The 20,996-nt window shown below is 45.0% G+C and overlaps 1 protein-coding gene across 1 annotated transcript; it reads right to left on the bottom strand.

Moving 5' to 3' along the window:
- Positions 1-4,315: 4,315 nt before the first annotated feature.
- Positions 4,316-20,585, bottom strand: ubtd1b (ubiquitin domain containing 1b). Its single transcript, XM_062531302.1, has 4 exons — positions 19,393-20,585; positions 8,538-8,765; positions 7,867-8,024; positions 4,316-6,153 (listed from the first exon to the last, which is right to left on the bottom strand). The coding sequence occupies exons 1-4, from the start codon at positions 19,478-19,480 to the stop codon at positions 5,704-5,706; spliced, it is 924 nt and encodes a 307-aa protein (XP_062387286.1). The 5' UTR covers positions 19,481-20,585; the 3' UTR covers positions 4,316-5,703.
- Between the last annotated feature and the right edge of the window lie 411 nt (positions 20,586-20,996).

Below are 20,996 nucleotides of genomic sequence, written 5' to 3'. Positions count from 1 at the left end.
TGCAAAAATAAATTCACAGCTTTAGTAAGGAAAACTAAGAAAACATTTTATTCAGACCAATTTATCCAGGCTTCAAACGACATGAAAACAACCTGGAACCTTATCAATCGTCTGTTAAATCGCTCTGCTTCCCCATCATCTGCTCCTATGGAGATGAATGGCAGGGAAGGGGTTCTGTCCAGCTCAATTGATATCGCTAATGGCTTCAATAACTTTTTTGCAATTATTGGCCCTGAACTGGCATCTAACATCAAAGGGTCTGACATGCATCCTTGTATTTTGATCAAGGGACAGTATTCTCCACTTCACACTCTAGATCCCCCAACCTCACAGGAAGTCCGCGACATCACCATGGCATTAAAAAACTCAGCCCATGGACATGATGGCATTAAAAGCATCTTTATCAAAGAATCTATTGACTTCATCATTCAACCCCTTACTCACATCCTCTCTTTATCTTTGCAATCTGGGATCATCCCCCCGGATCTGAAGATTGCCAAAGTCATCTCAATATTTAAATCTGGGGATGCCAAGGAATTTAGCAATTATCGGCCAATTTCAATTTTACCCTGTATCTCTAAAATTCTGGAAAAGCTTGTTTACTCCAGACTTTCTACCCACTTATCAGTAAACGACATATTATATAAACACCAATATGGCTTCTGTAAAAAATACTCCACTAAGCATGCTCTTCTACAGCTTGTGAATTACATCTCTTCAGCTCTTGACAACAAGAAATTTGCTCTTGGAGTCTTTCTTGACCTGAGTAAAGCGTTCGATACGGTATGCCACGATATACTCATTGCTAAACTCAAGAGATATGGAGTGGAGGATACAGCCCTTGCTTGGTTTGCTAACTACTTAAGTAATAGAGAACAATGTGTATATGAATGGTATTTCTTCTAAAAAAGCAAATATTCTGTATGGCGTTCCGCAGGGATCAATTCTGGGTCCCTTATTATTCTTAATTTATATTAATGACATGGCTTCACTTTGTACCAATGTCCTTCCAGTTTTGTTTGCGGATGATACCAACATCATAGCTTCACATGATGATTTTAATATACTTATCAGTAACGTTAATAACGAATTGCATGTGTTAGAGAAATGGTTTCAGCTGAACAAACTGACCCTCAATGTGAAGAAATGCAATTTTATGATTTTTTGTAATCCAAATAAACATTATTCTAGAGAGAAAGCCAAAATATATATTAATAACACTGGAGTTGAACTTGTTCAAGAAACTAAATTCTTAGGGGTCATAATTGACAGTGCGCTGAAGTGGTCAAATCATATTGACCTAGTCTCTAAAAGATCTGCAAAAATGCTGGGCATATTGAGGAAAGTTTACCACTTAATTCACCCCACAGCTCATTTAACTTTGTACTATAGTTTCTTCTTTCCATTCATTAATTATTGCAATATTGTCTGGGCGGCCACATATCCTACTCATCTCAAAAAACTTTTAATCATACAGAAGAAATTTCTTAGGATAATCTCCCATTCAAATAGATATGCACCATCTGCGCCACTTTTTAAAAGATACAACTTACTACCCATAGATAAAATCAATTCATATCAAACATGTTTATTTGTCCATACATTTCTATATAGCAAAACTGACATTCCAGTCACTCTCCAGAACATATTTATTACCACAGCTGACACCCATACATATCACACAATATCTAGGAACAACAACCTACTGCTTCCATGCACTCATACATCTAGGCACCAGTTTAACATTTCATTTAGAGGCCCAAAGCTGTGGAGTGAATTAAGTCCACAGCTTAGATCAATTTCTTTCTTCACTGCTTTTAAAAAGCAGTTGAAGACACACTTACGGGTAATATGAAGCAATTTTTGCCTGTGTCCTTTCTTCTTTCTCAATATCTATTTTTGAGATTTGTCTTTTTCTTCTTTTGTCTTGATCTTAGCTTTGATTTGATCAAAGTAACTATTTTGCATTCAATGTTTCCTTGTTTCCTTTTTTTTTTTTTGAGTGAACATGTGTAATGTTTAGTTTGCATGTTACAAGTGAATCCTAATGTGGCAATAGGTGTGGAACTTTGTACAAGCCTTCTAGGCTTCGTTCCCACCTTGCACAGATACTTCAATTTGTGCTAAATAAATAATAAATAATAAATAATAAATAAACTAAACTAAACTAAACCTCTTATTTTACCACTACACCCCAGCACACACACACACACACACACACACACACTCATAGATTACCCACCTCAGGCTGGTGAGAGAAGAAAGCAGAGAATCAACGACTGTAGACACACGACGACTTCACCACCAGGTGGCAGCGTTTCCACAGCAACCTGGAGCAGCGACCTCAGCAAGCCAGGTCACATGACCCAGTCAACCAATCACAAGGTGAAAGACCAAACGCATGCAAAATGGAAATACGGAACTTATTTCTTAGTTTATTTTTTTATTGACAGCTTTAAAAACAAAGTTGAAAATCAAACCTGCCTTATAAATGTTACACATTACTTGTAAAATGAGTTATATGCGTATACATTTGAATCACTTCTTAAGTCTCAAAATCAATTCATATACAGATCTCTATACATTTGAGTTGGGTTTGATTTCCTTTAGCGGGCATCAGAGCCCTCGGGCCCGGGAGAAGGGGATTGTGGGATGCGTGTGGGGGGTGGGGCTTATGGCTTACGCACCGTAGTCACAGCAGAGATCAGCCAATCACAGCAGAGATCAGCCAGTTCAACTCTGAGAACAGCTGCTCTTCAATCAACTCTCAAAAAACACCACAAACACTCAGAATGGAACATTACACACACACACACACACACACACCACAAACACTCAGAATGGAACATTACACACACACACACACACACACCACAAACACTCAGAATTGAACATTACAAATCAGGATACAAAAAATAAAAATCAAATTCAAAATTACCCACCAACTTTATCACAAAAACAGAAAACCTTACAGTGAACACACACATATACACACACACACACACGCACACACACAGCTACAAACACTTTGATGGGAAGTGATGGGTTCCATTCTGGTTCTGCAGAATAAAGTGCACAGGGACACACACACACACACACACACACACACACACACACACACACACACACACACACACACACACACACACACACACACACACACACACACACACACACACACACACACACACACACACACACACAGGGACGGGTCGGAACTGTGGCCCAGTGCTGGAGCCAGAGCTCGGTCCAGTCCGGTTAGGCTGACCTCGTCTCTTGGACATCAACGCTCACACACACCTGCATGGGTCAGTCTCACACACACACACACACACACCTGCATGGGTCAGTCTCACACACACACACACACACACACACCTGCACGGGTCAGTCTCACACACACACACACACCTGCATGGGTCAGTCTCTCTCTCACACACACACACACACACCTGCATGGGTCAGTCTCTCACACACACACACACACCTGCATGGGTCAGTCTTACACACACACACCTGCATGGGTCAGTCTCACACACACACACACACACCTGCATGGGTCAGTCTCAAACACACACACACACCTGCATGGGTCAGTCACACACCTGCATGGGTCAGTCTCACACACACACACACACCTGCATGGGTCAGTCTCACACACACACACACACACACCTGCATGGGTCAGTCTCACACACACACACACACCTGCATGAGTCAGTCTCACACACACACCTGCACGGGTCAGTCTCACACACACACACACACATCTACACGGGTCAGTCTCACACACACACACACACACACACACACACACACCTACACGGGTCAGTCTCACACACACACACACACACACCTGCATGAGTCAGTCTCACACACACACACACCTGCATGAGTCAGTCCAGTCAGATGAGGGGTGCTACATGCCCACGCTACAACACTCAGAGGTGTGTGTGTGTGTGTGTCTCTCACTATCCTCAGTCATTCAGTCTCTACTAACAGCAATGGAGACAACAGTAGTGTGTGTGTGTGTGTGTGTGTGTGTGTGTGTGTGTGTAGAGCATCACACAGGAGGGAGATGCTGATGTGTGTAAGCCCAGCAGAGGTGCACTGTGAGGGGGGCCAAGGGGAGCAAAACAACTACCAGGATGATCTTATATATCTCCTTTAATCGTTCAGTTAAGAAGCACACACACCTGCATGAGTCAGTCCAGTCTTATATATCTCCTTTAATCGTTCAGTTCAGAACGCTGATGATGCTGATGTGTGTAAGCCCAGCAGAGGGCCCAGGGGACCAAAACAACTACCAGGATGATCTTATATATCTTCTTTAATCGTTCAGTTCAGAAGCACACACATGGACATCAGTGGACAGACGAGTTCTTCCATCGACATTCTTCAGATTACAGATCTTTCTGGAGCATCATCTTGCAGTCTCCTCATCACCATCGTCATGGTGACGGGCTCCTCTCGTGATCGTCATGGAGACAGGCTCATCACGGTTCTTCTGTCTCTCACACACACACACACACACACACACACACACACACACACACACACACACAGAATCTGTCTGAACTGCACTTTGACAAGACCAGTTCCATTGCTACACACTGCAACAGAACTGTTGAAATGTGATGTTCTACACACACACACACACACAGTACTGCTATGGCCTTAGGCTCGGCCCTCTCTTAAGGCTTATGGTGTTCAACATGGACAATAGACCCTTCACATTCTCCCCTGCCCATCAGCACGGCTCCCCACACCTGATATGTGTGTGTGTGTGTGTGTGTGTGTGTGTGTGTGTGTGTGTTTAGCTGAGAGTTGTGACTCGTGTTTGATTTCCTCACATGATGAATTAGGAGTTCACAAAAACAGTAGGATTGACAGCATGGGCCAGCAGCACTGGAAAGGTGTGTGTGTGTGTGTGTGTGCGTGCGTGTGCGTGTGCGTGTGTGTGTGTAGCAACAGAATCCATTCCGGTAGTTTGGCGCTCCATTATTATTCTCAAGGTTCTTTCTGAAGAGTCAAAGTTCTGAGAGAAACCAGAACCGGTGGTCCTCTACGGGTGGGTGTGTGTGTGTGTGTGTGTGTGTGTGTGGTTTGGTGTATTTAGGGGGCAGTTCTCTCTCTCTCTCTCTCACACACACACAGAGATTGGAGAGACTTTAAAGTACATCATCATCTATGGTCACTCTAACAAACACACACGTTGAATCAAGTGTGTATCTCATCTGGACATCTCTAGAAAGGCACACAGGTACCCAAGAGGTACATTCCAACATCACACACACATCTCAAATCTCCTCTATAACGCATGTACTCACACACACACACACACACACACACACACACACACACAGTCCATCATCAGCATAAGGGAGGCGCGGGGCTCTGTGGTAAGACAGTGAGTTGGATGCAACACACTTCTTGTGTGTGTGTGTGTGTGTGTGTGTGTGTTGGGGGGGTGGAATTGGGGACATGTAGGCTCTTACGAGTCCAATCAATGGCTGAGTCCAGCAGGTGAAGATCTAGAGTCCATCTTTAATGGCGGCATTTATGAGAAAAGAAGAATCATCTGCGTCCTCCCGCAGCGGCTCCTCTCCACCTCCGTATCCTCACACACACACACACACACACACACACACACACACACACACACTTGTCCTCTCGTGCTGCTCCTTGGCCCCCTGGTGCAGGTCAGTTGTTGGGGGTGGTGGGGGAGGAGGGGGGGGATGGGGTGGTGTGTGTTGGCGTGGTGTGTGTGGGGCTGGTGTGTGTTGGGGTGGTGTGTGTGGGGGTGGTGTGTGTGGGGGTGGTGTGTGTGGGCGTGGTGTGTGTAGGGGTGGTGTGTGTGGGGCTGGTGTGTGTTGGCGAGGTGTGTGTGGGCGTGGTGTGTGTGGGCGTGGTGTGTGTGTGTGTGTGTGTGGTGTGTGTGGGCGGCTGGTTGACGATGACCTGGATGACGAAGTCCTTCTGGATCTTGGTGTCCTGCAGCCGCGTCTTGTCGGTGAGCAGCTTCCCGCTGAAGAACCAGCGCTGGTGCTGCGCCTCGATCTCCTCCGCCGCCTGCAGCTGCTTCTTCAGCTGACCGATGGAGTCCGCCATGCTGGCGCTCACGCGCACGTCTCGCCCCGTCGACAGACGCACCTGACACACGCACACACACACGCACACACAACACACACACACACACGAACAGCATGAGCATCAGCCTGCAGCTGCTTCTTCAGCTGACCGATGGAGTCCGCCATGCTGGCGCTCACGCGCACGTCTCGCCCCGTCGACAGACGCACCTGACACACACACACACACACACACACACACGTACACACACACACACACACACACACGAACAGCATGAGCATGAGCTGCTTCTTCAGCTGACCGATCGAGTCTGCCATGCTGGCGCTCACGCGCACGTCTCGCCCCGTCGACAGACGCACCTGACACACACACACACGCACACACACACACACGTACACACACACACGAACAGCATGAGCATGAGCTGCTTCTTCAGCTGACCGATCGAGTCCGCCATGCTGGCGCTCACGCGCACGTCTCGCCCCGTCGACAGACGCACCTGACACACACACACACACGCACACGCACACGCACACACACACACACACACACATGCGCACACGCACACGCGCGCACACACACACACACACACACACACACACACACAGCATGAGCATGAGGGAGTGTGTGCGTGTGGAGTCCTTTTGGTCTGCACAACTCTACTATTGCATATCACTGTCAGTAGAGCGTCTAATGTTGTAACGCAATGGACTGCATGTCTATAGAATAGAATATAGAATAGAATATAGAATAGAATATAGAATACAATATGTGACCTTCCACGGCGAAATCAGTCACAATGTCCAAATTTTCAAAATCAAAGTTATTACGTTTTCAGGAAGGGGCATAATCAACCTTCAAAACGATACCTATATCTAATGAATTGAACGTCATATTACTGAGATATAAACATTCAAAGGAGTTGAGTTCATCCTGTCATGCCAATAGAAAAACGGAGAAATCTGCCTTTGAAGTTAACCGTCGGCTCAACACTCACGAACGCTTTGTAAGGTCGCCGCTATTACAAGATTTACGGTACTTGTATCAACGACACAGCACGCGGATGGCTTGGTGGTTGTCGATGAGTGCATTTACCGTAAAGCGGCAAAAAACGAGACGCCTCTAACTTCCTGCTTCCTCTAACTTTCTCACCTCAACAAACTCACGTTTTTAGACTACAAAAGGTCAGTTTTTCGGCGAAATGTATTCACGGCCGTACAGTGTAGACCTCCCACTGTTTCAAAACACTTACAAAAAAAAATCCACGATTTTAGCACAAGTGACATAAATGGCCATTTTTCTCAGAAACGCCTGTTGCGACAAGCGACTGGTTTTGCCGTGGAACGTCACATATAGAATAGAATATAGAATAGAATATATTCTAACCAGTAGGCCACGGCTGCCCCACCCAAAGCGCTTTACCCATCACGCCTCACATTAACCCATTCACACACTGATGGCAGAGGCTGCACAACACACAATGTTGTCGTAACGTTGTAACGTGGTAACGCCATAATGTCGTAATCGGAATGTTGTAATTGTAACATCGAAACGTCGTAATGTTAGGTTGTAAGGTTGTAAGGTTGTAACGTCGTAACGTCATAATGTCAAAATGCCATGTTAGCGAGTAAAACAGAACTGCCAGTGACATGAGTCAGCACTATAGAGTTCTGCATAATCCCTCCAGACTAGGCTATGCCAGTGACATGAGTCAGGACTATAGAGTTTGGGCGTGTGTGTGTGTGTGTGTGTGTGTGTGTGTGTGTGTGTGCGTACCTTGAGGGAGAACTCCTTCCTGGGGGGGGCGGGGGGGTCGGGCGTGTCGGACGGCTCTTCGTCGCTGCGCTCGGAGATCAGATTAAGGGGCGGAGCCAGGCAGTACACGGGCAGCTGGTAGCGGTTGCCCAGCTCGTCATAACACTCATTCAGCGTGCCTGAGAGAGTGCACACACACACACACACACACACACACACACACACACACACACACACACACACACACACACACACACACACACACACACACACACACACACACACACACACACACACACACACACACACACTTTAGGGTCTTCCTAAACTGGACCTAAACTTTTATTTATGTTTTCCTAACTACCCAATGGATTGAATGCAACAGTGTGTGTGTGTGTGTGTGTGTGTGTGTGTGTGTGTGTGGGAGTGTGATGCTGGCTCCATCCACTATGGCCTGTGCGAGCTCGTGGTTGTTACACTGCAGGGGGTGTGTGTGTGTGTACGTACCGTGTGTGTGTGTGTGTGTGTGTGTGTGTGTGTGTGTACCATGTGGGAGTGTGATGCTGGCTCCGTCCACTATAGCCTGCGCGAGCTCGTGGTCGTTACACTCCAGGGTGTGTGTGTGTGTGTGTGTGTGTGTGTGTGTGTGTGTGTGTGTGTGTGTGTGTGTGTGTGTGTGTGTGTGTGTGTACCATGTGGGAGTGTGATGCTGGCTCCGTCCACGATGGCCTGCGCGAGCTCGTGGTCGTTGGTCTCCAGGGCGACGGCGGCCGCCTTCAGTGCGTCCCAGATCTCCTTGCGGCCCTCGAAGGCCGGCGCCGTATCCCAGAATTCATCTCTCTTGCTGCGCAGCTGGCCCTCGGTCATCGGGTAGTCGCTCTTCCACTTGGGACGCTCCTTCTTCAGGGGCTCGTTACGGGCTGCAGGGGACACACACACACACACACAACACTCAGAGGAGAGGCTCTCTTGCACACACACACACACACACACACACAAACACACACACACAGGAGAGGCTCTCTTGCACACACACACACACACACACACAGGAGAGGCTCTCTCACACACACACACACAGAACACTCAGAGGAGAGGCTCTCTTGCACGCACGCTAACACACACACACACACACACACACACACTGGGGCCAGTTCAACATCTAAACATTTCGCATTTTGAAACCGCTTTGCTACAGTTAGCTCTCAGTTGGTGGGTGTGTCAGTTGCAGTGAGTTGAGTTGAATGCCATGTGAGCATCTGTTGTTTTCATGATATAAATATAACGACATAAATTAAAGATTAGATCAAACAGAATTCCAGAAAACATCAATGGTGTTGGTTGCAGGTGCGTCCGTGGTGTTCTGCACCTGGTGAACAGATCTTCCCTTTCCCCTATACCTCACCTGTGAGGTAAACCATTACCAGCCATCAACCATCTACCTGGTGAACAGGGCAGCACATCTACCTGGTGAACAGGGCAGCACTGGAGCAGCACATCTACCTGGTGAACAGGGCAGCACATCTACCTGGTGAACAGGGCAGCACTGGAGCAGCGCATCTACCTGGTGAACAGGGCAGCACATCTACCTGGTGAACAGGGCAGCACATCTACCTGGTGAACAGGGCAGCACATCTACCTGGTGAACAGGGCAGCACATCTACCTGGTGAACAGGGCAGCACATCTACCTGGTGAACAGGGCAGCACATCTACCTGGTGAACAGGGCAGCACATCTACCTGGTGAACAGGGCAGGGGGCAGCGCATCTACCTCTGCACATTTACTAGGGGTGGCACGGTTCACAAAATCTACGGTTCGGTTCATATCACGGTTTAGGGTCACGGTTTTCGGTTCGGTGCGGTTCTTGTTGTTATTTTTTCTTTTACTCTTTAACACTCCAGAAACATATTTCAGCACATAGCTTAATCATCCACAATTAGGCTAGAGTATTTAGAGAATAGTTATCATGTAATAATGCACAAACTGAATTTGACTTCACATAAAGCACATTATTGTCTGAGGAAACTTTAAAGATGAACTGAACTGAAATAATTAACGTTGAAGACGTGTTGGTTATCACAATTACAAATAAATTCCACTAAAATTTTGAATAAAAAAATTCAATACATAGCCTTTTTTAAGCAACACAAAAAAAATGTGTTTGTTAGTATTAGAACGCTCAATTCCAATGACGTCACTGGCATGGTAGGGCCTCATAAGCAACAGCTGCAACATATGATATACTCACGAAAATGAGCTATTTTAATGTCACGGGTTACACATTTTGAGCATCTGATGGACAGGCATGTAGTGTCCGACTATCACCAGATGGGGGACGATCAGTTTCAGGCCCCAGCACCCCTTAGGTTAAGAAAAAACGTTGACACAAGTCAGACGCATGATGCCTATACCTGTCACTTTGCGCCGATAAACGCTATAATACAACATTATACAGAAATCACGACTAGAATAATTGTGTTGACAAGGCAGGGGGTAGAGAGAATAAAATATAGATGATCAATTTCGTCATCATATAGCAGTTTGATGGAGTAGGCTATTCTTGGTTCTCAAACTTTTCATAGCCTACCTGTTCAACGTGCAGTCATATATAAAAAAAAACGTAGCCCAATTATATGTCCACGTATGCCTGCTTTAAACCTAGGATGAAAGGGAAAAAAAATAATTCCAGCTAGTCAATAAGGAATACTGATGTATAATATTAGCCTATAATTAATTTGTGCAGTAGAATATATTCTACTAGGCATGGCTGCATAATCTGATCAGAATGACACAGCTGTTTTGAGTTATGGTTATGGGATTTGGCAGACGCCATTGTCGAGTTAAGGCTATGTTTATTGTTAAGCATTCAGCTATTGTATTTGTGCCACCACGTACTGACAGACGAGGAAATCGCTTGCTAAGTTATCTGCACGCCACTTACCCGAGGTGTAGATGCACGGAGAAGTTTTGCCGTGTATTGTAGGCTAGTGCAGAGTTGGCAGATTTGTTCGTTGTGGATGCTGATGGATATTGCACTGATGGATTTTGCACGGATGGATATTCCACGGATACCTCGTACTATGGACAGGACAGCTATTACTGCGATTTGAACTCAGAAATTGAACTTGAACTAATCTGCCCTGAGACGGTGGACATCAGCTAGCTTCAGGGTGAGTTGAAAGGGACAACAGACCCGCTGTGGTTGTTAGCAGCTTATAAACGCATTATGATCGAAATGTGATATATCGTCGGAGTCATGACTTAATATGCAGTCTATGGTCAGAGTGCTGGCTTGTTTAGTTTGACGTGTTTCTAACGTGTTTAGAGGCTGGAAGTGAGCCCTTTCCCTAGGTTGGATCGTTTGTTGTCTAGCTAGCTTGTTTTGTGACTACGTCCCAGTGTGTCAGTTTGTTTTGTTGAACGCTAAAGCCTACAGTTAGCTTTATTTCTGTGTGTATGCGAATACGTTTTTTGTATTTTGACGACAACGTTACATCCAGCCTTTTGCCTAGTAGACATGCTGGGGATAACAGCTAAGCCCCTGCCTGGCGTGTGCGTTTCAGCGCCCTGTTTTTGCGGCAGATAGCATCGGTGGTGTCTATCGGTTTGCCCTACACCATACGGTAGCATCACTTGAAAAGACGGAATGGACTCAGGTTTCAGTCTTTCATAATTAACCCTAATCAACGACCCTGTTGTGTCAAACTCTCTAAATAGTTTGTTGATTTAAAAAAAAAAATGTTTGCTACAGACTCGAAGTCCTTGGGCTGTCGGAGGGCTAGGCAGTTTTAAGGCAGATAGGACTAACCATGCGTTGAGGGCTGGTTCCTTGTCAAAGTACCCTGCGAGGAAAAAGTTTCTCAACCCCAGCGGTTACCCTATACATTTCATTACTGCAGCCAGGGGCCTAGTCCTGTTAGTTTCCGTGTCCTTAGCCATGTCAGTTAGCCCAAATGGGCTCTGGTTAGCCACAGACTGACTATCTAGATGCTGCGCAACTAGTGCTAGTCATAGGCGCTAGACTGACCTACCATGCCAGTGACGTAGCTGGTTGTTGAAATCCAACATGGCGGCGCCCGTGTAACAACAACACCACTTTCACCGTATCATTTTGTCCCTTTTAACAAATCCAGCCATTTTAATCATTGTACCAATGAGAAGAAATAAAATACATCTGTTATATCACATTTACTTAAAATTTCAGTTCAGTTCATCTTTAAGCTTCAGTTGAGATTTTGATAAAGCAAGAGGGAAGACATTGATGATTTCAACAATCTTTTCATTTATTTGGGTCGTCCACCCATATTTTTCATTGGATCGCCTTTTTATCGCTCTCCTTTCATATAGTGTGAATGATTTTTTAACAAGATGTAAAGCTTGTCTTTATTTGAAACACACACACATTATGTAATTATTTATTCATTCTACTGACATGTCTGATATTCATAACAGCAAACTTTATGCAGATTATAGCCTACTATTCATTATAACTCCACCTCTTAAATTCAGCTGTCTGGCTGAAGCCTCAAAATATTGTAAACAAAGTAGCAGGCTAAGCTCATCATACTCTACTGGTTGGACTGTTCAGTTTCCCCACATGTGTTTTAGTTTCAAGGTAAGCTAATACTTTTTCTCCTTGGGACAGGCCCTTTTAAGTTGAAAACATTGGTATTGAGATGGTCAGTCAATTTGAATGCAAGAGATTTTATCAAATGTCTGATGCTAACCGTTTTTAACAGTAATTTAGCTAATCGTCTTCTGTGCGTCATTGCGTTCACGATTGTGAATGTTCTATTTGGATTAATGTGCATGTCGAGGGCGGGTGTCCATTGAGCGCGCACGAGAGCGGGCCAAGGAGAATGAGTTTACTTCTACTGTTTGGTAAAGTTGCACACATAGTCTACAGTTGCGGAGCAGGGTCAGGTGCATCAGTTTGACCACGCTAGGGATGATCTCTCGCACTTGCCATTTCTAAAACCTTGCGCGCAGCACTCAAAACTCCATACTCCTACTCTCGCACGTAAGGGAAACACGTCGTCACATATGGGAATCAATAGCGCATGCCATAACTAGCCTGAACCGTAGGACCGTACGACGAAAACACACTCCGAACCGTGACATGCGAACCGCACGGTTCGGAGCATTTTTCAAAAACCATGCCACCCCTAACATTTACACATGAAAGATAAGAATCAAAGGCTGACCTGAAACCTATATTTACATAGATTACATCAGGGTCTGAATGAAACCTATATTTACATAGATTACATCAGGGTCTACATGAATTTGAAAAAGAGAGCAAACAATGGCCTTCTAAGAGTGCCTGCACAAACAGAGCGCTGTTAGCATAGAATCATATGCTTCACTTTGCAGAGTAACACGTTAGTCAGTGTTTACGCTAGCTGGCTACAGCTGAAAATTGACCGGTTTCACATGTACTGAAAAATAGCAAAAACATATAGATTCAAGAATGTCCGGTGGAAAATATGATACATTAATGAATTAAGGAACAAATTAATTCATCAATCAATCCTCCTCTGCCCTGTACTTCAAATGCTATTCCTCAAATTTGTAAGTCGCTTTGGATAATAGCATCTGCTAAAAGAATAAATGTTTGGATTTAGCGTTAGCGTCTGCTAAAAGAATAAATGTTCGGATTTAGCGTTAGCGTCTGTTAAATAAATAGATGTTAGGATTTAGCGTTAGCGTCTGCTAAAGAATAAATGTTAGGATTTAGCGTTAGCGTTTGCTAAATGAATAAATGTTAGGATTTAGTGTTAGCGTCTGCTAAATGAATAGATGTTAGGGTTTAGCATTAGCGGCTGCTAAATGAATAAATGTTAGGATTTAGCGTTAGCGTTTGCTAAATGGATAAATGTTAGGGTTTAGCGTTAGCGTCTGCTAAATGAATAGATGTTAGGGTTTAGCGTTAGCGTCTGCTAAAAGAATAAAGGATTTAGCGTTAACATCTGCTAAAAGAATAAAGGATTTAGCACACTCATAGTGTTGTATATATACTGTATGCATCGCGTGTGTGCAGTTTGTATGTGTGTAGCACGTTGTGTATGTGTAGCATGCGTGTGTGGCACAAAGTGGTCCAATCCCAAACCCAGAATTTCAACAGGCGTGAGGGTTTGAGTACACTTACCGAGCCCTTTCCGTGAGTCTGCATCGGTGCAGACTTAACCTCAGAGAATTACCCACTGTTCAAAGTGTTGTTTACCACGGAGACCATTAGGGATGCACCGATCCGATATTTGGATCGGATATCGGCCCCGATATGAACAAAATAGCTGGATCGGGGATCGGAAAAAATAGGCCGATCCATGGGCCGATCCGAATTTAATATAGTCTCAAAAAAAGGCTGAGCCATGACGCGCAACCAGCCATTTAGCGCAGCTCACTGCTGCGGGTTAGAGTGTGTGCCTCACCTCACTGTCTGCTCTGAGTGTCTAAATTCATGGATGGGATAAATACAAATACCAAATTTATGTCATAGGATCAAAATAATATCTATACTAACCACCATTTGTCATAGATTAATTACGATCTTCATGCGTTTTGTTGCATTTAGGCAACACGTTAATGTGTAACAGTCAACAAAATAGGCTACTCAAACTAAACACATTGTCATTTTCATCTCATCTGTATAAACTGTTCTTGGTATAAAGACATGCAAATGTTCAAATTGGCCGTTAAAAACGTATCATTTATTAGATAAAACGTACAACTTCTACCGTTTACCACCATTCAAACTCCGTGTGAACTAATTAGTTTATCGTGAGGAAACTGCGGGACAGTACCACTATGAGTAAATAGAGGGGTTTCGCGGGTGACACCATTTTGGCAGGGGTGTTTCAATGTATGTCACTAATTATGGGATTTTTATCTGCAAAATTGTTTTTTTGTTAGATTTATTATTTAGTAATAACTGTGAACTTGAATTTGAATGCTGTTCCAAGTTGCTGCTGGTGTAGGCCTACAACTGTTTATTTTTAATACTAGTAATATAATCAATAATGATGATGATAATAATAATAATAATAATAATAATAATAATAATAATAATAATACATTACCTTTATATCTAAGTGTTATTTTGTTAGATTTTTTTTAGGAAAGTAATGTTTAGTTAGGGAAAGAATGAAGAATGAAGTCAAGCCTGATGCCTTTAGTCTTTTCCACATGGTGAGGTATACAGTTTATTAATTAACAATGGTATCGGATCGGTATCGGATATCGACCGATACGCAGAGCCCAGGCATCGGTATCGGTATCGGGACTGAAAAAGTCGGATCGGTGCATCCCTAGAGACCATGGAAAATTCCGGAAATGACAAAGGCTCTAGTGTAAGAGGCCTGTTTTGTAATGCACGGGGCAGCACCTTCCAAGCATTATGGAGTCGTCGGATCTACAGATTTCTTATGGAGGAGTCAGATCTACAGACTCGTTATGGAGGAGTCGGATCTACAGACTCGTTATGGAGGAGTCGAATCTACAGATTTATTGAGGAGGAGTCGGATCTACAGACTCGTTATGGAGGAGTCGGATCTACAGATTTATTATGGAGGACAAGGTACATGTGATCGCGTGACGTGCTGTCCCAGGGCTCACTTTGGGATTGGGACACACACACACACACGCGCACACACACACACACACACACACACACACACACACACACACACACACACCCTCTGTGGAGGCCACAACCAGTTTCATACGAACACATACCAATTCCACCAGAAAACAGGCCTCTTACACTAGAGCACCTGGGTTTGTTGAGCAATATCCTCATATAGTCATGAACAGCAACCTTTAGCTTCTGCATGCTTTGCCTTTAGAAACTTATGTCCATTGGGAGCAGCATCCAAGGGAGTGCAGTATGCCACACACACACACACACACACACACACACACACACTCCATTGGGAGCAGCATCCAATGGAGTGCAGTATGCTACAAACAGGCTCATTTTGACGCCATCTGTGCGGATGTGGAATTCTCTTACCAGCATGTTAGTTCTGGCATATAACGTGCTAGCCTGGCTCCGCCTGTCAACACGCTTCTGCTCATTTCTTTTTAGTGCTGCCGCGATTAATCGACATAATCGAACTAATCGATTATGAAAATTAGTCGACGCCAATTTTTTTAGTCGACTAATCGTTTTGCTTTTGACCCCCTATTTATTTTTGGTCTCCTGTCTCTAACGGCTGTAATGTTATTAATTCTGTTATTAACTCTACAAATGTAGGCTGATATTGATATGAGCTAGCCTAGAAATCTAGACGCCCCTAGCGGCAGCAAATGTAATTTGGCTGGCGGGGCAGTCTAGGCACGATCCATTGAGCCAGGAAGCTGAGAACCCCCAGCACCAGCGGCCCAATCACAGGGCTTAACATAATGGTGACTGACATGCGACCAGAAGTTGCGACGGTAACGCATCCTGTTATTTGAAAACAAGAAGATGATTCGTTTAGCGTTATCCTATTGCGTGGAGAGGGAAGGTTACGCATCCTGCTACTTGAAAACAAGAAGATGATTCGTTTAGCGTTATCCTATTGCGGGGAGGGAATTTGAAAGACAACTGTTTATCCCACCCCTCCGATTGAGCCCTGTCTACGGTGAGTGTCCAGACCCTACATCTTGATGTGGGTCTGGCTCGTCAGGCTAGATAGGAGCATATCTATATCTATGGCTATATGTCATGTTTTGGCCCTTCAGTTGAGTTAAAAATAAAATGGACACAACAAAATAACGAAAACTTGATTTAAAAAAAAAAAAAAAAAAAAAAAAGTCGTTTAGATTAGTCGACTAATCGAAAAATTAGTCGAAAGATTAATCGTTAGAAAATTAGTCGTTAGTGGCAGCACTATTTCTTTTCCCTGCAGCACTCCGTCTGGAATAGCTTGATCCGCCCTCGTTTACTCCGGCTCCAGGACTAGTTTACTCCGACCACCCAGCGAGCAGAGGGCGCTTCTGAGAGCCATTACGTTTAAGTTGCAAGCCTATCGTTATCATTGTGTCCCCCGTGGTTAACATACATCATTACCAAACGTTAGTGATCGAACTCCAATGATTTCAAACGGTGACAAGCGTTCACCAAACAGGAAATAAACATTTGCCAAAGGATCTAGGCCAAACTGCGCAGTCGGAGAGTCTGGTATCTAGGCTAATAATATGCGCCGCTGCCTGTATTTCAGTTAACTCAGACGGAACATGCCCCATAATCTAAACACTACACTCTGGAACGTGCCCCATAATCTAAACACTACACTGTGGAACGTGCCCCATACTCTAAACACTACACTGTGGAACGTGCCCCATACTCTAAACACTACACTGTGGAACGTGCCCCATAATCTAAACACTACACTGTGGAACGTGCCCCATAATCTAAACACTACACTGTGGAACGTGCCCCATAATCTAAACACTGCACTGTGGAACGTGCCCCATAATCTAAACACTGCACTGTGGAACGTGCCCCATAATCTAAACACTACACTCTGGAACGTGCCCCATAATCTAAACACTACACTCTGGAACGTGCCCCATAATCTAAACACTACACTGTGGAACGTGCCCCATAATCTACAAACACTGCGCACTGGAACGTGCCCCGGACTCTGCCTTCCCTATCCACCTTATTCCTCAACCCGGAAATATGTATCGTTGCGATGGTTACGATACTGTTTTCAACTTCCGTTCATTCTGTTAACATGTGCGTTCTCCGTAGCTAACTAGATTATGCCTCAACTTAGATTTCTTTCGAAATGTTGACAATTCTGCCCTCGGCATGTATAAACTACATCATATATAACCGATAGAAAATAGAAAAGTTTACTTTTATATGCATTATGATATGTTAAGCACCGTAAACCGTCACGTTAAAACAGATACAATGCAGCTTCGCCGGAAATAGAAAACCGTCTCGGTGTCATGGCGACCCCCATTGTTGGCTGCGGAATATCGTGTATACTGATGATGAAAGCACCTTGAGCAGAGCAGAGCCGTGTGCCGTTAGACAGGCCCAGCAGCCAGCACTCTGGAACGCGCCCCATAATCACGCACCCCACAATATAGAGACACCGTGCTCTGGAACGTGCCCCATAATCACGCACCCCACAATATAGAGACACCGTGCTCTGGAACGCGCCCCATAATCACGCACCCCACAATATAGAGACACCGTGCTCTGGAACGCGCCCCATAATCACGCACCCCACAATATAGAGACACCGTGCTCTGGAACGCGCCCCATAATCACGCACCCCACAATATAGAGACACCGTGCTCTGGAACGCGCCCCATAATCACGCACCCCACAATATAGAGACACCGTGCTCTGGAACGCGCCCCATAATCACGCACCCCACAATATAGAGACACCGTGCTCTGGAACGCGCCCCATAATCACGCACCCCACAATATAGAGACACCGTGCTCTGGAACGCGCCCCATAATCACGCACCCCACAATATAGAGACACCGTGCTCTGGAACGCGCCCCATAATCACGCACCCCACAATATAGAGACACCGTGCTCTGGAACGCGCCCCATAATCACGCACCCCACAATATAGAGACACCGTGCTCTGGAACGCGCCCCATAATCACGTACCCCACAATATAGAGACACCGTGCTCTGGAACGCGCCCCATAATCACGCACCCCACAATATAGAGACACCGTGCTCTGGAACGCGCCCCATAACAGCTATCTGGCTAAGAGATTTGGCGGCTATGACCGCATAGGTAATCCTCATATCAAAATGTAGGCTAATATATCAAAGGTGATAACTATGGCAAGATATTATAGATTTACATTTCAAAGGGCTCACAAATGAAAGCAAATTATTTTTCATTAAATGAAGTATTAAATATCTCATCGCTGGCAGTAAATGTCTCTACATTTGCAGGCTATAAAACATTTGATTCAGCGAGTGATGGCATAGCTTTGGGGGCGTTAGGGAGCGCAGGCCCTGCGCTTTCCACTGCCTATATAAACACAGCTGGATGCCAGACCGGGTTTTAAACCTTCCCTGCAGGCTCAAGGGCAACTGAGCCAGCTACACTCGGTCCTCCGATCAGGCTATGCCTGAACCTTACACAAGGTGTCCCATATGTTGATGTAATGTTAGTGTAAAATGCCCTGATGTATGATCCAGCTGATTAGGTTTTCCTTAGTCTAGGGCAGCTTGGCAGACGTGCCTGAGGGAAATTAAAAGATATGGCCACCTGATTCACACTGATAAGAGAGACCGTGTGTGACTGTGGGAATGATCTAAAAGCGACGCCGGTGCGGACTTTTCCACTGTAAACACGTATTGTAGTCTGAAGGCCGCCGTCGCCACACACTATGGAAAGCACGGGCTTGTCGCTACGCTACGGTGTAAAAGCGTCATCGGACGGACGGCCCTTGAGTGGAGTGACGAGAGTGAGATGTGGGGATGCGTGAGCATGACATGACAGACAGCTGGTCTGGAAGAGCTGGCTGGATAAATGTTCACAGTGAGACAGGTGGACGTGTAACGGTGGTCTTACCTCCACGCTTCCGTCCGGTCCTGCCACCAGCGCGGGACGACCCCTGTCCGCGTGAATCCCCACGCTCTCTTCCCACGCATCCTCCCATAGTGTCAGTTGTTGGGTCCACGCCACGGCATCACTGACTACCGGTACACAATTAAACTCAGCGCCAGCCTGGCACACGGACGTGACAGCGGGTGGCAGATATGGCTCAAACTTCAATGAGGAAGTTCAAAAGGCTGATCGGCATCAGGGTGTCTTCGCATAGGTGGCAACTATGGGTTTTGAAGGCGCTAGCTAGCTTTGGAAGGTAACGTTAGCAAACCGTTTGAAGAAACTTTCCCCCCTAGCTAACAAAGTAAAATGTCTTCGTTTTTATATGGCACAGACTCCGTCGAAGGCTTCTTCAATCAACACTATGCAGTTTGACAAGGCAGCCCAATGTTAAGAAAAAAAATACTTTTTCCTTAGCGAGTGGAAGTTAGCTAGCTAGCAATCTGTCCAAAAGGGAACTTCTGTCTGTTCCGCTCAGATGGCGGTGCGAATATTATTATTCGATATCTCAAACATTCCAAGCAAAACGTCAACTCTCGTGCATTGATGTGGTGCTAACCATGTGGCGAATTAAAGACAAAAACTCACTGAAATCAGCGCAGACTGCCCGAGGCCTAACAATTTCATCTTGAGCAACTTTTCTCGTCTGGTAGCTTACTAGCTGCAACGGTATCGCTACTAGAAGATATGTTCCTCATTTGATTACATGCGTTCACAAGTCGACACCAGCTGAGGCTAAACTGTTTCCAAATGTGTAAACCTCTTCTTTAATTAACTGGATCTGGCGACCAATATGACGACCAGATAACAGAAAGCAGTGAGAGCGAGGTTAATTATTAACTCGTCAAAACTACGATAACGTTGCAGTTAGCAGCTTAGCTAATAATACAAGTAAGCGGGCAGATTAGCTTGGTAGCTAACATACACGTTCCTTGCTAGCTAGCCATCAAACCACCATAACAAAACTTTCGACAGCGAGTCTTGGCAGGTGACAACTCCGTTTCTTCCTTTAAAAGCCTCTACACTTGATTTAGGATGTAGTGGATTCGTTGGTCATCCGTTAATCTGGCCCACAAGAGTTTCAAAACTTCAAAGCGTTCATAGTTGCTGCGACTAGGGTAACATTCCTTTCCCTTCCTGATGTTGGAGCAGTCAGCCAGCCAGAAACACGCACGACGCATGCGCAAGTCCATGTGCAAGTTCTTGCATTGCGTCACACAAGGCAGCCAATAAAAATATTCCTGTAACATGCTTCTCTGTCTTAACATTATTTATGCCTGATGGGCAGAAACCTATGGCAGAAACACTATTTTGTGTAAATCATAAATCAAATTGTCATGGTGATGTGATCCGCTTGACCACAAAGTAATTATGACTGTGATAAAACAGTAATAAAGATCGATTCCATCAAACGGATGAAATAACACAATCCGTTTTAAATGCCTGCACAGATGGACTTATTAATTGGACAACAATGCTGAACATAATACGAGTTTGTAGTTAACAACTTTGAATATGAACATGACATGTCATACATTACCAGGGGTGGAAATTAAAATTTGAAAATG

This window comes from Sardina pilchardus, chromosome 3, assembly GCF_963854185.1.
Source record: "Sardina pilchardus chromosome 3, fSarPil1.1, whole genome shotgun sequence".
NCBI lineage: Eukaryota > Metazoa > Chordata > Actinopteri > Clupeiformes > Clupeidae > Sardina > Sardina pilchardus.
This window is presented reverse-complemented; position numbering and strand designations above follow the sequence as displayed.

Bases quoted from the DNA above. Each gene is read 5' to 3' on its own strand.
- ubtd1b (XM_062531302.1), bottom strand. From the start codon at position 19,480: ATGGGAGGATGCGTGGGAAGAGAGCGTGGGGATTCACGCGGACAGGGG. The intron at 8,025-8,537 runs GTACACACACAC...GCACTCTCTCAG, and splicing joins CAGCATCACACTCCCACATG to GCACGCTGAATGAGTGTTAT. The intron at 6,154-7,866 runs GTACGCACACAC...TGCGTGTGTCAG, and splicing joins GGAAGGAGTTCTCCCTCAAG to GTGCGTCTGTCGACGGGGCG.